A 15741-nucleotide genomic window follows, 5' to 3' on the forward strand; every position below is an offset into this window, starting at 1 on the left:
ATTATCTTACCCCTCACTTCATCTCTCTAACAGCAGTATTGCACGGGGGAAAGGTGTTCTCTCAAACAGGCAGGTCCTAAATCATTTAAAGCCTTGCATGTCAAAAATAGCATTTTAAATTCACCCTGAAAATCAACTGGCAGCTAGTGCAGAGCATGGAATACTAGTGCCAAGCAAATGAGCTGCCACATTCTGTGCTACTAGCTTTGGTTTCCAAATTTGAATTAATGCTTCATGGAGAGAGCATTGCTGGCAGTCTAATCTCAAGGTGATAAAGGTGCATACCATGGTAGTGAGGTCTAGATCCTAAAGAAATATTGCATCTGGCCAGATAGAAATCCAAAAACTGGAAATCCAACGAGCTCCTTCGATCATACTTTCTAGTGGATTGGCAGGCCCATGCATTCAGAGTGGCCAATACAGCCTTGGTCATATCTTCAAGTTGCTTCTCCAAGCCAATCAGCATCACATCCATCTTATCTCATTGAGCCTCATCCACCCCACCCCACGCCCAGTCTCAGCCAAGGGAGTAAGACATTCAACAGGATAGGCTAGGTGTCATTAGAACATTGAAGATGTTGGTGCCCTTGTCTTCTTGCTAACCTTTCCAATAGCCCCATAAGCACACTCAAATGAGACAGGATGGAACTCAAATGAGACAGGATGGAACCCTACATGATTGCCCCCTGGCAGAGGAAGAATAGTTACAAAATTACCTTGAGAAAAGAAAGATTTAGGATGAAGATCCTGGAAACCTTCAAGTCTATAGTATGGGCTCCCAGCTGCTATTTCAGAGATGGTTCCTCATATAGAGAGGATCAAGTGTGCTTTTTTGCTAATCTTGTGCTATTAGGTAGAATGGAAGTCCTTTTGGCTCTCCAGGACCTAAATGGTGTATTTTCCTTCCTCTTTCTAGGTGAATGGTGTCAACATCAGCAGTGTGACTCATCGCCAAGCTATCTCCTTGTTGCGCCACCCAGGTCCTGTTCTTCACCTTATAGTCCTGCAGGAAAAGGGGTTTTCCAACAGGACTCTCCAACAGGATTCGAGCCCTGCTGTTAACCGGGAAGTGATTCATGTTACATTGATGAAGGGAGACCCAGCTGAACCCCTGGGAATTAAACTGATTAGGAAGACTGATGAGACAGGGATTTTTATTCTGGACCTGCTTGATGGAGGCTTAGCAGCCAAAAATGGAAAGCTGAGTCGGAATGACAAAGTGCTCTCTATAAATGGCCAGGACCTGAGGCAGGGAACACCTGAGACTGCTGCACAGATAATACAGGTAATGTATTGAATGGAGCCACTGTCTAGTAATTCTGTGACTGTCTGCATTTCTAGCGCAGTACTCCATTTCTGACCCAAAGGCTAACAAAACGTTCCAGAGCAAATTGGATCCCCTTAAGTAACTGTTTTTGTGAGAGTGGTTTCCTTACACAGGTGGGGATTAGTTTGTTAGTTATTACAAACTAACAGGGAGGAATCTTCCATGAGTCATCTCTGACAATACCACAGTGAGTCAGATGTCTCCAGTAGTTGAGTGCAGCAAAGGCACACTGATCATCTTTATGTGTAGCCTTTTGACAAGAGAAATGCCTGCACACAAAGCACACATCTGTAACAGAGACTAGGATAGAATATATGAAACAAAACATGTGAGGCTTCTCTAGAGCTAAACTAGGGAGGTCTGAATAGAAGCTATGTGGCCTGGAAGTACAGAAGCATTGAGAATGCTGGTGATAAAATTCTCAGTTAAAATGTTATTTAGTGGAATAGTCTCATGAGGTAGTAACCTCCTGCTTCTATAGCTGTTACTTTTCCCCCTGAAAATTATGACAAACACTGGGAATTTCACCAGAACCTATAGTTTAAGCCTTAGAAAAGATCCAAGGATAAGAGAGAATTAGTTCTTTTTCTGGTAATTTGGGGAGTCAGTAGTGGGAGGAAAAAGGGAAGAGTTCTGATAATTATGGAGAGTAAGTCAACAAATGTTCATGATAAACAACTTTCTAGAGTTGAGGACTGACTGAAAAGCCCCAAAACATACTGTTAAAATTAGTAAGTGTCAAAATACTGGACCACTAGGTGGGGTATGTATAGAATAAAATCTAATATGGACCATGGGAAAGTTGGTCACACCCACAATAAGTGAACCACCGGCTAACTAAAATCATGCTGGACCATGTTGCTGGACTAGTTCAACCTGTATATATTTGAGGAAGTTTGTGTGTCTGTCTGTTCAAAAACTCCTGAACAGTAAGAGCTGAAATTTGGTATACAGCTTCCTCTTATCATAACTTAAATCAAGGAAAGGGTTTGGTTGTGCCAGGAAAATGGGATGTAGAATAGGATTGCTTCTCATAAATAGAAATGGAGGTCTCTGCTATATAATGGCCACATGGGAGCAGCAGGGGCTAGATGGAAAGCAGAGGCAGTTATTTTATAGAATGATTACAAGGGGGACAGCAAGGTGCCAGAGATGAGGACTGGGACAGCTATAACCCCATTGGGGCAGCAGGGGGCAAGGATGGATAGAGACAGCTATCTGCTATATATTTGAGAGAGTTTGTCTGTTTGGGGGACATGCAACTGTCCCCTAGCCATGCCCACTGGAGCTGTAGTGACCGCAGAGAGGTGCTTCTCACCTGGCCCTAATCTGCTGTGGTGAGAGACCCAGGGCAGCCTGCATACTAAACCCCTCATTCCCAGCCCTACCCAGAGCAATGATTTAGATGAAGAAAAACAAATATTGAGTTAAGGACCCAAGTAACACCAGGTGTGTGTATGTGTGTATATATACATGGAATATTAGTGTGTAACTGGATAGTCACGTGACCACTTCAGATTTTAGCATTTACATGACCATTCGATAGTTCCTGGAGGCGGGGCAGCAGCCATTGCGCTCCGGGATCCATTCCCAAGGAGCCCCTGGTCACCCTGCACTGTTGCCTCTGTATGTGAGGCAGCAGCAAGGGGAGCTGGCTTAAAAACCGGCTTCCCAGGCAGACCGGCTCCTGCCTGCCACCTTGTGCTGCTGCCTCTGATCCACAGGCAGCAGCCCCTCTCTGCAGGGGGTCTGAGCTCCTTGCAGACAGGCTGCTCCACGGCAGCAGCCCATGTCTGGTGGGGGTGGGGGGTCCAAGCTAAACAGTAAGAGCTAGGACCACCAAATTTGGTATGCAGCTTCCTCTTCTCCTAACTTAAAGCAAGGTCAGGGTTTGGTTGTATCAAAACAACCAGAAACCCTGGGGAAAGGACTGTTTTCCATAACATGCAAAGGGAGAGGCTGCTGTTCGGAGGGACACAATATAAGAGTGGCCACTAGGGGCAGCGAGCCCACGGGGGGAGAGATATGCAGAGTGGCCACTAGGGACTGCCATATCATCAATGGAGTGGCCAGTGGGGCTGGAGCTCTGCCATCTTGCCTGCTAGCACACTGGTAAGGAGCTCCCCTGCCTCAAACCCTTCCCTCTTTCCAGCCCTTGGCCACAGCAGTGGGTGGGGTCCGGGGCGGGGGAGAAAAAAGGGCCCCTGGTGGATGTGATACCCACCCCTGCCCTGAGTCCCTCCTCGCCCCCATCCCTCACTGTCATAACCCTTCCTGCTCTCTTCCTCCTGCACTCCCCCCCCAGACACATTCCAAAGGCCCTGCCCTCACTCCTGCACCTGTTACACTGCCAGCCCCTTGCCTTGCTTTGCCTGGATTCTTCCAGTTAAGTCTGCCAATATATTATAAAACAAATAATCGAAATGTAAACATACACATGTTGGAATGTACTTACATTTCAGTGTATTGTACATAAAGCAGTATAAACAAATAATTGTCTGTGTAATTTTAGTTTTCATGGACTTTACTAATGCTTTTTATGTGACCTCTTGTAAAACTAGGCAAATATCTAAGGGTACGTCTACACAGCAGCGTTATTTCAGAATAGCTGATGTTATTTTGAAACAACAAAGAGCACGTCTACACTACAAGCCTTGATTTCAAAATAATGTTGAGCTGGAGGACTTCTTACTCTGACTCCTGTAACCCTCATTTTACAAGGAGTAAGGGAAGTTGAAGGAAGAGTGGTTCTTCCTTCAGCTTCCTGTTGTGCAGACAACACTTGAAGCCGAGTTAAGCTATTTCAACTTAGCTACACAATTGACATAGCTGAACTTGCATAGCTTAATTCAACTGTAACCCTGCTGTGTAGCTATACCCTAAATGAATTGAGGAACCCCCCCCCCCCCGGAAGATCTTTGAAGACCCTCTGGGTACATGTAACCCTGGATGAGAACCACTGCTCAAGACCATGTTTTCTAAACCTCTTATCACTTTGTTGCTCTCCTCTGGACTCTCTCCAATTCCTTTACCGTCTTTCTTCAATTGTGGTGCCCAAACTGAGACATAGCACTTTAGCTGAGGTCTCACCAATGCTGAGTAGAAGAGAAAAATTACCTCCTGTATTTTACATATGATGCTCCTTATCAGCTCCTTTCATAGATTTATCTGGTCCCTAGAAGTAGGTGCATGCCTATTACATTTTCAGAATACTACACAAAGTATGAGTCATGCAACTTTCAGAGAGATCATCAGAAGTCACAAAGTTAAATCTCTGCATGAGCCATGGTGAAACTTAACCCTTTAATCATGTTCCAGTAGTTTCAAGCTTCTCCTTTTGCTTTTCCTGGCAGACCAGTGCGGCAAGAGTGAACTTTGTGGTCCTAAGGCAGTCTGGTGTACAGCTGCCAGATGCTATTGAAGATGGTGGCACACCAAACAGTAGCAGCAGCAGCAATGGAGGGAGTCCAGTGCACCATCAGAGGAGACCTGATCAGAATCATTACAGACGAAAATCTAATTATCATAAGGTAAATCTTGTAATAATAATGCTATTTTCTTCTGGGCTAATGTTGGGGGTTTTTTGTTTCTTAAATCTATTACTTTACCACTGAGTGCTATTAAAATATATACAGACAACTGCAGGGTTCTAAAGAGTAGCATTTGGTCCCATATAGCAGTGATTCCCAAACTTTTTTTTATACTGCAGACCGGCAAACCCATTCACAAACTTTTGGTGAACTGGTAAAATTTTATTTGCATATTCATTATTTGCATGATGAATATGAAAATGTGCAAATAAAATGTTACCTGGCCACCAACCCACTCACCTGCTGACCCCGTCGTCACTGTACATCCTTCTACCTCCAATCGTAGCACTTTCTGACCTCATCCCGCCAACCCTGGTACTCTGTATCTCTATTATTAAACCTGCCAAACACATCATCCACTATCTCCTGTATCCCACTAACCCCATTACCTCATAAGTCTGTCTTGCCAAGCTTGTCACCCCGGTGCCCACCATCTCTTGCTTCTCAACACCCCCTGCTGCCAACTTCCTTTTGTCAACCACCTCTGTCTTGTCTGGAGCCTGTCCTGCATTTGTTCTCACTACCAGCATTGGTATGCTGTGTCACAGCAACCCCTGACTTAAATTGACAACCTCCCATTTTCCCCAATCCTGCCCCATTACTCCCAGTGCCCCTTGCTCCATAGACTCCATGACTGCCTGTTGTGCCAAACCCTAATCCTGCCCCACTGACCCTGCAACTGCCTGTTCCACAAGCTCTGATGCCCCCTGACCGTACTCAGACACCCTCAGATGTGCTGCCACCAAGACAGAAGCACGAGCTGTGCCACACCTGGCTTCATAACCACTGACCCATTGCAACTCACCCCCTTTTGCCCTTTGACCTCTAACCCATGCTCTCCCTCAGCCCCAGCCTTCCCCCTTAACCCATAGTCCCAACCCAGCCCCTTGCTCCTCAGTGCCTAACACCCTTTGAACCTATGCCCCTTGCTCTTTGACCCTTCAACCTCTGACCGCTACAGCCGATGCCAATATCTTCTTTCCCGATAACTCCACCATGCCCTCCCCTAACACCCTTTTTCTATTTGACCCCACCCACCTCTGATCGCTGGGGCACGAACAGTCAGTCATGAGGAGGTGTTCCCCCACCCCCAATGAGGAGCCTGTGCTGGCACTTCAGCCTCCTGCCTCCAGCAAAAATGGAGCTAGCTCTGGATTCCTGCAGCATGGGGCAGGGAGAGGGAGTTCTGAGGCTCCATGCCAGATCTGCCCCCTCAGAAAGCACATGTGCTGTTGTGGGAAAGGGAGGAGCAGCTCGCGCTTCCTGAGAAGCGGGATCTGGTGCGGAGCCCTCAGGACTTACCCCTCACACCACAGGAAGGAAGGAAGGCAGCACGGGGAAGGAAGGGAAGACAAGAAAGTGTTGTGGGAAGGTTGGGGGGAGGAGGGGCTGTTAAGATGGCAGTGCAGGATCCAGAGCGGCTGGATTTTTTAAAAGAGCCGCATATGCACTTCCTCCAGCACTGCCCACCGATCCTGCCCCAGAGATCCTCATCCCTGGAGACCCCCAGGTACCGGCCGAACTGCCTCTGCCCCCTCTTCCCTGGCCAAACATTCTACCAGCTCCCTGGCCCCAGGCCAGACACTCACCAAGACCCTGCTGCTGTACCCACTCCCTCCCTTGTGGCCAGACACCTACCCCTAGCTTGCTCCTGTATTCTACTTTCCACCCAGATTCTGCACCTCCCATCTCTGTCCCACGCACAGGCAGCCTTGTCTTGCACATTGGATCCCTCTTTTTTTGGCCCCACCTCAAAGTTTAGAGGGGCCCACAAAATCCACTAACCCTGGAACAGCAGAAGAGTTAATCTGGCCTGAGGCCTTAAACTTCAGTCCTGCCTACCCTCCACCCCCCATGGGGCTGGAGTGCCAGGGGAGTGAGGTGTCTCAGGGTCACATCAGTGAACTTGGGGAGGTTTGGAGGAGGAGTTCTTTTGCATCTCACTTGTGTGGTCTCTGACTGATATTTCTGTGGGTCAATGGCCCCTCACCCAAAACATGTTCCATGCCCCTCCCATAAATTAAGACAATGCTGAAACATTTTGTGGTGGACATAATATTTTATTTAAAAATGAAGCCTGGCCAACAAGCCCCCAATTGGGGTCAAGCCCCCATCTGGCTGCAGCATCATAACTCTCCTGCACCTCCCACAGACCCCAACGCTGAGCCCATTATACATCTGAACCCCCTGCCCTGAGCCCCTCATATCCCCAAACTCCTGCATCCCCGCATCCCCAGTCTTCTGCCACAATACTCCTGCACCAACCAACACACTGCAAACTTGTGGAGCCCATCATACACCCAACCTCCCCCCCCCCCCCGCCCTGAGCCCCTCATACATCCCAAACCAAACTCCTGCACCCCCACCTCAAGCCTGTGGCTTGCTCAGCACCCCAACCCTCCACCTGACCCTAACATTCTCCTCCCTGAGCTAGCAACCCCTTCTCCATTTCCTCTTGCACCCAAATCCCCTCCCAGAGCTTGCACCTCTCACCCCTTTCCACACCCAAATCCCTCATTCCCACCCCAGAGCCCGCACCTGTCTCAGTCCAGTGAGAGTGAGTAAGGGCTGGGAACTGCAAATGATGGAGAGGAGGGAAATAAAGAGGGCAGGGCCTCAAAGAAGGGGTGGGGTCTTGGGGAAGGGATGGGGTAGATCTTGGCTTGTCCTGACTTTTAAAAAGTAATCTTGGGTGTAAAAAAGGTTGGAGTTCACTGCTCTTAAGATATATAGAACGAGAGATGCTAATATTTCATGAAGCTTAGGGCTGAGATTTTCATAAGCACTAATTCTGCACCAGGAAGTGTGCGCCAGGACGCGTTAGTTCAAACCAAACCCCTTCGTTCAAACTAACGCGTCCCGGCACACACTTCCTGGTTCGAATCAGCTGTTGAGTGGAGTAATGCGCCGGTGAGATCATGCTAATGAAGCGCGGGATATTTAAATCCCTGCTTCATTAGCAATTTCGGTCGCCTACATTTGCATCCCTAGCTTGAACTAGGGAGCAAGTGTAGCTGTACCCTAAGAGTTTTGCAGCTGACTTTAAGTAGAGAAGTGTTAAGACAATGCTGAGCTGTTTTGAGAAATTGCACCCTTAGATTCTCATTGAAAATAAATAAGCCATTTGAGTCATTATAAACTCTCCTTTCATCCCATGCAGTGATGCTGGATATTTTCAGGAATAAGTTTCTCCTCCTCTTCATACTCTGTACCTTACATTGCTGATTGCCTTCTTTCTTTCTGGGCCTGAGGGCACAGAGTTACGAATACCTTCGGAATGGAGGTTTTATATAATTATGAACAAAACGTTATGATCTTTCAAATGTTTGCAACTGAACATTCACTTAATACAGGCTTGAAACTTTATGCAGAAGAAAAACACTGCTTTTAGCCATCTTAATTTACAAAATAAGAACATAAGAATGGCTGTACTGAGTCAGACTAAAGGTCCATCTAGCCCAGTAGCCTGTCTGCCGACAGTGGCCAGCGCCAGGTGCCCCGGGGGGTGGACAATGATCAAGCAATTTGTCTCGTGCCATCCATCTCCAGCCTTTGACAAACAGAGGCCAGGGACACCATTCCTACCCCTGGCTAAAAGCCTTTTACGGACCTAAGCTTCATGAAGTTATCTAGCTTCTCTTTAAACTCTGTTATAGTCCTAGCCTTCACAGCCTCCTCTGGCAAGGAGTTCCACAGGTTGACTATGCGCTATGTGAAGAAGAACTTTCTTTTATTACTTTTAAACCTGCTACCCATTAACTTCATTTGGTGTCCTCTAGTTCCTCTCTTATGGGAACTAATAAATAACTTTTTTTTTATTCACCCTCTCCACACCACCCATGATTTTATATACCTATCATATCCCCCCTCAGTCTCCTCTTTTCTAAACTGAAAAGTCCCAGTCGCTTTAGCCTCTCTTCATATGGGACCCGTTCCAAACCCCTAATCATTTTAGTTGCCCTTTTCTGAACCCTTTCTAAGGCCAAAATATCTTTTTTGAGGTGAGGAGACCACATCTTTACACAGTATTCAAGATGTGGGCGTACCATAGTTTTATACAGGGGCAGTAAGATATTCTGTGTCTTATTTTCTATCCCTTTCTTAATTCCTAACACCCTATTTGCCTTTTTGACTGCCGCTGCACACTGTGTGGAAGTTTTCAGATAACTATCCACAATAACTCCAAGATCTCTTTCCTGATTTGTGGTAGCCAAATTAGTCCCCATCATACTGTATGTAGTTGGGGTTATTTTTTCCAACATGCATTCTTTTACACTTGTCCACGTTCCATTTCATTTGCCATTTTGTTGCCCAATCACTCAGTTCGGTGAGATCTTTTTGAAGTTCTTCACAGTCTGCTTCTGTCTTTATCTTAAACAATTTAGTATCATCCGCAAACTTTACCACCTCGCTGCTTACCCCTGTGGTCACCAACTGGTAGCTCGCGATCTACCGGTCGCTCTCAGAGTAGCTCTTGAGCCCTCTCTGAACTGCACGCATGCGCAGTACCTTTACATTAGATTTCCTCATTTGAGGAGCAACTACTCACGGAACAACACCAGCGGTGAGTAGATGCGAGGAATGGTGGGAGGTTGGGAGGGCTGAAAAACCCCAGCCAGCTGGCTGTAGGTTCAGTCTGGAGGAGGCTGCCCCGCGCTCCAGCTGATCGGCGGCTTCCCTTGTGCACCAGTCCACGTAGAACGTGGTGCACCCGGGCTGAGCGCCATGGCCAGCTGGCCGGGCAGCCGCTTCTGTTCCCGCCCATCCGGCTGCCTTGCGCTCAACCCAGGAAGCTTGCTCCAGCACAGCTGGAGCTAGGTGCAGCCTCCCTGGGCTGCCTGGCCAGCTGGCCCTGGCGCTCAGCCAGGGTGCACCACGCTCCACGTGGGCTGGTGCACAAGGGAAGCCGCCGATCAGCTGGAGCGCGGGGCAGCCTCCTCCGGACTGAACCCACAGCCAGCTGGCCAGGCAGCTTCCCCTGTACACCAGCCCTTGTGGAGCGTGGTGCACCCTGGTTGAGCGCCCTGGGTAGCTGCTTCTGTTCCCTGCGCTCAGCCCAGGGAGGCTGCACCTAGCTCCAGCTGTGCTGGAGCAAGCTTCCTGGGCTGAGCGCAGGACAGCTGGCGGGCGGGAACAGAAGCGGCTGCCCGGCCAGCTGGCCATGGCGCTCAGCCCGGGTGCATCATGCTCCACATGGGCTGGTGCACAACGGAAGCCACCGATCAGCTGGAGTGCGAGGCAGCCTCCTCCTCCAGCTGGCCGGACAGCACTCTTCAGCTGGCACCCCACTCCCCAGCCACAGAACGCTGTCCCCACTCCTGTCCCCACTCCCCGAACTCTGTCCCCACTCCCTCATCCCCACTCCCCGAACTTTGTCCGCACTGGCGCTCTGTCCCCTGCTGCAAAACCCTGTCCTCTGCCCTCCCAGCACCCTGCTCTCTCTCCCCTGCCCCTAGCCGCAGAACTCTGTCCCCACAAAATGTATAATTATAAATGCTTCATTTTCGATTTAAATAGCATGAATAAAAAACAGACCATTTATTTCATAACTATTAACACCTGATTTTAATTTTATGTATCGCATAATTTAAAAATAAACTGTTTATCAGAGTGTGTAAGTAAGGGCTGAGGATAGCAACTGATGGACAGGAGGAGAATAGAGAGGGCGGGGCTTCAAGGAAGGGGCGGGGCGGTAGTTCTTTGCCTGTACTGAGATTTAAAAAGTGAACTTGGGTGTAAAAAGGTTGGAGACCACTGGCTTACCCCTTTCTCCAGATCATTTATGAATAAGTTGAACAGGATTGGTCCTAGGACTGACCCTTGGGGGACACCACTAGTTACCCCTCTCCATTCTGAAAATTTACCATTTATTCCTACCCTTTGTTTCCTGTCTTTTAACCAGTTCTCAGTCCATGAAAGGACCTTCCCTCTTATCCCATGACAATGTAATTTACACAAGAGCCTTTGGTGAGGGACCTTGTCAAAGGCTTTCTGAAAATCTAAGTATACTATATCTACTGGATCCCCCTTGTCTTCATGTTTGTTAATCCCTTCAAAGAACTCTAAGGCTATGTCTACACTGGCGGGTTCTTGCGCCGAAATATGCAAATGAGGTTAAGCGTGGACTATCGCCAAGCCTTATTTGCATATCTAATGAGCCGCCATTTTGCAGAAGAGGCTCTTGTGCCTGAAGGAGCGTCTACACTGCCCCTTGCGCAAGAAAAACCCCCTTGCGCAATGCTGCCACGCTGATTATTTTCAGGAATAACGGCATTGCGCAAGAGGGTTTTTCTTGCGCCAGAAGGGGCAGTGTAGACAGCTCCTTCTGGTGCAAGAGCCTCTTCTGCAAAAATGGCAGCTCATTAGATATGCAAATGAGGCTTGGCGATATTCCACGCTTAGCCTCATTTGCATATTTCTGGCGCAAGAACCCGCCAGTGTAGACATAGCCTAATAGATTAGTAAGACATGATTTCCCTTTACAGAAACCATGTTGACTTTTGTCCAACAAATTATGTTCTTCTACATGCCTGACAATTTTATTCTTTACTATTTAAATGAAACAAGCACAGAAACAGTTTCCTTACCGCGTTAAATCTTTTTTTTTTAAATTTTCCCTTTATATTTTTTTACTAGTTTATACATACAAAAAACGGAACCAGGGTTCCCTCTAAGCTGTGCAGCCATGCAGCTACCTAATAAGCCCAGTGCAGAGGCTCAGGGCTACTGTGCATGGAGCTGCCATCACCACCTCTCCTCTGGCTGTGGCAGCTCCCTATTGGTGCCGGAAGAGCATGCCTCCTGGCTGGAACTGTCGTCATTAGTGCCAGGAAGCTCTGTGTCTGCACTGCCCTCTCCTGGAGCCTCTGCCCCTGCAGTTCCTGGCTAATGAGGGCTGCAGAGGGGCAGTGTAGGCAGGTAAGCATGGGGCACCATGGACCGCAAGGAGCCATCTGTCCCCTCCCAAAATGGGAACTGCCCCAGGTAAGCTCTCTGCACCTCCAGCCCCCTTCCTGCACCCTAACTCCCACTCCAAGTTACTGCCCAGCACCTGCTCCTGCACCTCAAACTTCTTGGTTCCACCCAGAAGCTCCCTCTTACACCTCAAATACCTGATCCCTAATCCCACTCCAGAGCCCACAGTACCACCAACCAGAGGCCTTATCCCTCCCAATCCTGGGCCCCTTCCCACACTCTGAACCCCTTGGCACCACCCCAGTTTATCCATGTGAAGAATGAATTTTGTTATATGCACCATTATGGAAGTGATGTGTTGCAACACATCACCTCCATATTGGTGCACATAACAAAATTCATTCCACACGTGGATATAAAAAAATAGAGAGTACACTGTACTGTACTGCTTTTTTGTCTTTGCTGCTTCCTGATTATTTAGTTCCGGTTCCAAAAGAGATGTATAGTTGACCAGTTCATAACTCTTGAGTTTCTACTGTATACTGGGCTTATTAAAACAGAAATAGGGAATGTGATCATTCTAAACAGGGATATGGTAGTAACAAGCTCTGATCTAAAACATGTATGAGATTGGATAGCTCAGCCTTTGTAAATAGATTTGGAAATGCCTTTTTACTCTGTGTCACTGGTTCACATCCATCTCAACAGAATTTCAAAAGATAAAAAGTTGGTAACACCTGTTCTTTTTTGAGGAATGTCCCTGTGGGTGTTTCTGCACCTCTGCGCTTATAATCACAACTTCTTAGCAGCAATACCTTGGGTGCCAACATGCACGCGTGGTGCTGCTCACACTGCTAGTGAGCATGCCACTGCACACGCATAGTCAACCATCTCCAGTTCCTTCTCAGCTGCCTCAGGCTTGGTCAGAACCCAGCAGGGCTCCAGTTCTTTATACAAATAAGATTGCTGTTAGAGTAATTCTTCCTAATTAGCCCTTTGTATAATTTCGGTGCCTTCCTTCCTATTTTCTTAAAAGTTGTTGTTTGTTTTTTTAACTCCCTGTTTTCTCAGTTTGTTGTTACTTATGCCAGACTCATCTGGATTTAAGAGATGCCTTACTTGCAGGCTGTTCATCCCTATGTTCGATAGGCATGGTCAGTGCATCAGTTGTCTGGGGCAGGATCATTCCCCACAAAAATGCCATCGTTGTAAGAAGCTCTCCTCCAGGTCCCTAAAGGACAGACACTTGGAGCTCAAACTTCTCATGATGGAGAAGACAGGCCAGCGTCTGAACCAGTATTGCAAGCCTCTCCACCGCAAAATGTCTCCTACAGCAGTTTTGGACCAAGGGACAATGGTATTGCAAGAGCCTCCAGCCAAGAAGATGTCAGAGGAAGCATACGTCCTCTCCTACCACTGGAAGGCTACAAGAAAGGTATCCCTTCAACAGAAGTCATCCTTGGTACTGATGGCACAGGCTTCAGGAGATGGGCAGCTTCTGGGCGTGGATAAGTCCAAGGTTGTGGTGCTAGTCAAGGAAGCACATCCTGCAGTTTCAGCTTCAAAACCTAAAAAGACTGCCTTTGCTCCATTGGTACCATAGCATTGGCACCGGAACTAAGGGCCACTTAGATTCTTCGGTACAGACCCCAATCTAAGACAGCACCGGGGCTACATACTGAGACATCTCTGGTACCACTGACAATGACAGCTCGGGCGGATAATGCCTCCATACCCACACCACACATACCGAGATGACAGCACTGTTGGTACCGTTATTCCCACAACTGTGCTCCTTGACTACGCAGCAAGAGCTGGCGATTGCATCAGTAACAGGACGCCCTCTTCAGCGCTGACACCACTCCTACGTTTGAGGGACCAAGCAGGCCTGCCACCCTTTTCTAGTGAGGATGAAGATGATGAAGAGATTTCCTTCTCTCCATGCCACTCTTCTCCCAAACTGTTCTCTCAACTTCAACAACAGCAACAAAACCAAGGATAGATGTGGCAGCCCTTTTCCTGGTTCTTGCCCATACCTTTTCCCCGGTCTTGTCAAGGATGGGATCCTTGGGCCCCTTTTAGAGCCCAGATGGCAGTATCTCAAGCTGCAGCACAGCACAAACTACAGCCAGTGGCTCCAAACCTCCAGTATCAAGGAGGTCTGACATAGAAGATATGGAGAAGATCCAAGAACAGGATACTCTTCCCTCAGCTTGCCTGTCTTCATCCTCTCCTGACAAGTCAATCATGCCCCCAACATCACCATCTGGGAATGACTTCTTCAGGTCCTTCCAGGACTTATTCAGAAGGGTTATGGATTCACTGGACAGCTTCCTAGTGGAAGTTCTTAAAGTCAAGCATAAACTCACAGATAACCTTCATGCCTCCACCTTATCCAAGACAGCCCTCCCCATAAATGAGGCCATCTGGGACCCAGCTAGGATCATCTGGCAGACTCCACTTTCCCATCCTTTATATGTCTGTAACGCAATTGCCTTCTACCTAGAAAGATCAAAGCAATTTAGACGTTCTCCTAGACTGTTTCTATCCATAGCACAGGCATGGGAAAAATATGGCCTATGGGCCGAATCTGGCCCACCTAGCCACTGGCTCTCTTGCTTGCCCTGCAGCCCTCCACACCACTCTCTTTAAAAACTGTGAGCCCAGAGGAGAAGGGGGAAGGCTTCAGGTGTAACTCCTGCCCCCAGCACAATTCCATTGACCAGCTTTCTGGCCAATGGGAGCTGCCTGTTTGACTAACGGGAAGCATACGAAACAACACACCTCCCTCCCTTCCAACTCAGTTATTATACACACACACAGCTGTGGAGTTGTGGGGCAGACAGGCAGGCTGAGAAACTTTTAAAACTCTGCAAGCATTTAGCTCTGCAGGCAGGTAGGCTGATAGGGCTGCTGGCTGGTAAGTCTCCTGGCCAGAGCCTGCCTCTGGCACCCCAGCCCCTTTCTTCCTGAGCCCTCTGTCCCATCTCTCCACATGCTCAAACCTTCTGCCCCCCTGCTGCACCCATACACCTCCTCCCAGATCTGGCACCTCAATCTCCTGCCCCAGATCACAATTCTCTCCTACCTTAGGTTACAACACAAACTCCTGCACTCCAGTCCCCTGCCTTAGGTTACAACTGCATCCTTCACCCAAACTCGTTCCCAGACCCCACTGTTCCTCCTGCACCACAATCCCTTACCCCAAGCTTCCTTCTGCACCCAACCTCCATCCCAGACCCCCCGCACCTCCTCCATGAATATCATGGAAGAGTGCGGCCCTTGACTACTTTCCAGAATCTTGGAATGGCCTCCCGTCAAAAATTATTGCTCACCCCTGCCATAGCAGATCGCTCCAAAGGTTAAGCCATTTCCAAACGACTTTCTAAATGGATAGTCAGTTGCATCAAGATGTGTTTCTCAATCAACAAAGTACCGCTCCCAGATCAAATCCACCAGCTCACTCCACCAGAGCAATAGCTATCTCTACAGCTTTCCTGCAGAATGTCCCTATCACTGACATTCGTAGGGCCGCAACGCGAGCTTCAGTACATACTTTCACAAAACACGATGCCATAGATAGGTTTGCCTCTCAACACACTAAATTTGTAGTGGCAGTTCTATCTGCCATTCACAATACAGATCTGAAGCCCCTCCTTCCAAATTCTCACGAGTACTGCTCCATAGTCACCAACAGTGGCGCACCCACAGGGACACTCCTCAAAGAAGGAAAAAAAGAGGTTACTCACCTTGTGCAGTAACTGGTGTTCTTTGAGATGCATGTCTCTATGGGTACTCCATGGCCCTCCCTTCCCCCCTCTGCTTTGCAGTCTTAACGTCTCTCTGCAGTAGAGAAGGAACGGGGGACTGTTGATGTCACATGCGTGCTTTGGCACGCTCGCTATGGCA

At 48.2% G+C, this 15741-nt stretch overlaps 1 protein-coding gene across 9 annotated transcripts in view; it reads left to right on the plus strand.

Moving 5' to 3' along the window:
* Window positions 1-15741, plus strand: part of LOC102448049 (ligand of Numb protein X 2-like) — a 55024-nt gene that overhangs the window by 29589 nt on the left and 9694 nt on the right. For all 9 annotated transcript variants that reach the window (XM_075940861.2, XM_075940864.2, XM_075940858.2 and 6 more), the window contains 2 exons: window positions 917-1285; window positions 4681-4857. In XM_075940861.2, coding sequence (XP_075796976.2) covers window positions 917-1285; window positions 4681-4857 — 546 coding nt within the window. The remainder of the gene's footprint in view (window positions 1-916; window positions 1286-4680; window positions 4858-15741) is intronic.

Source organism: Pelodiscus sinensis, chromosome 13 (genome assembly GCF_052426305.1).
Source record: "Pelodiscus sinensis isolate ZL-2025 chromosome 13, ASM5242630v1, whole genome shotgun sequence".
Lineage (NCBI taxonomy): Eukaryota > Metazoa > Chordata > Testudines > Trionychidae > Pelodiscus > Pelodiscus sinensis.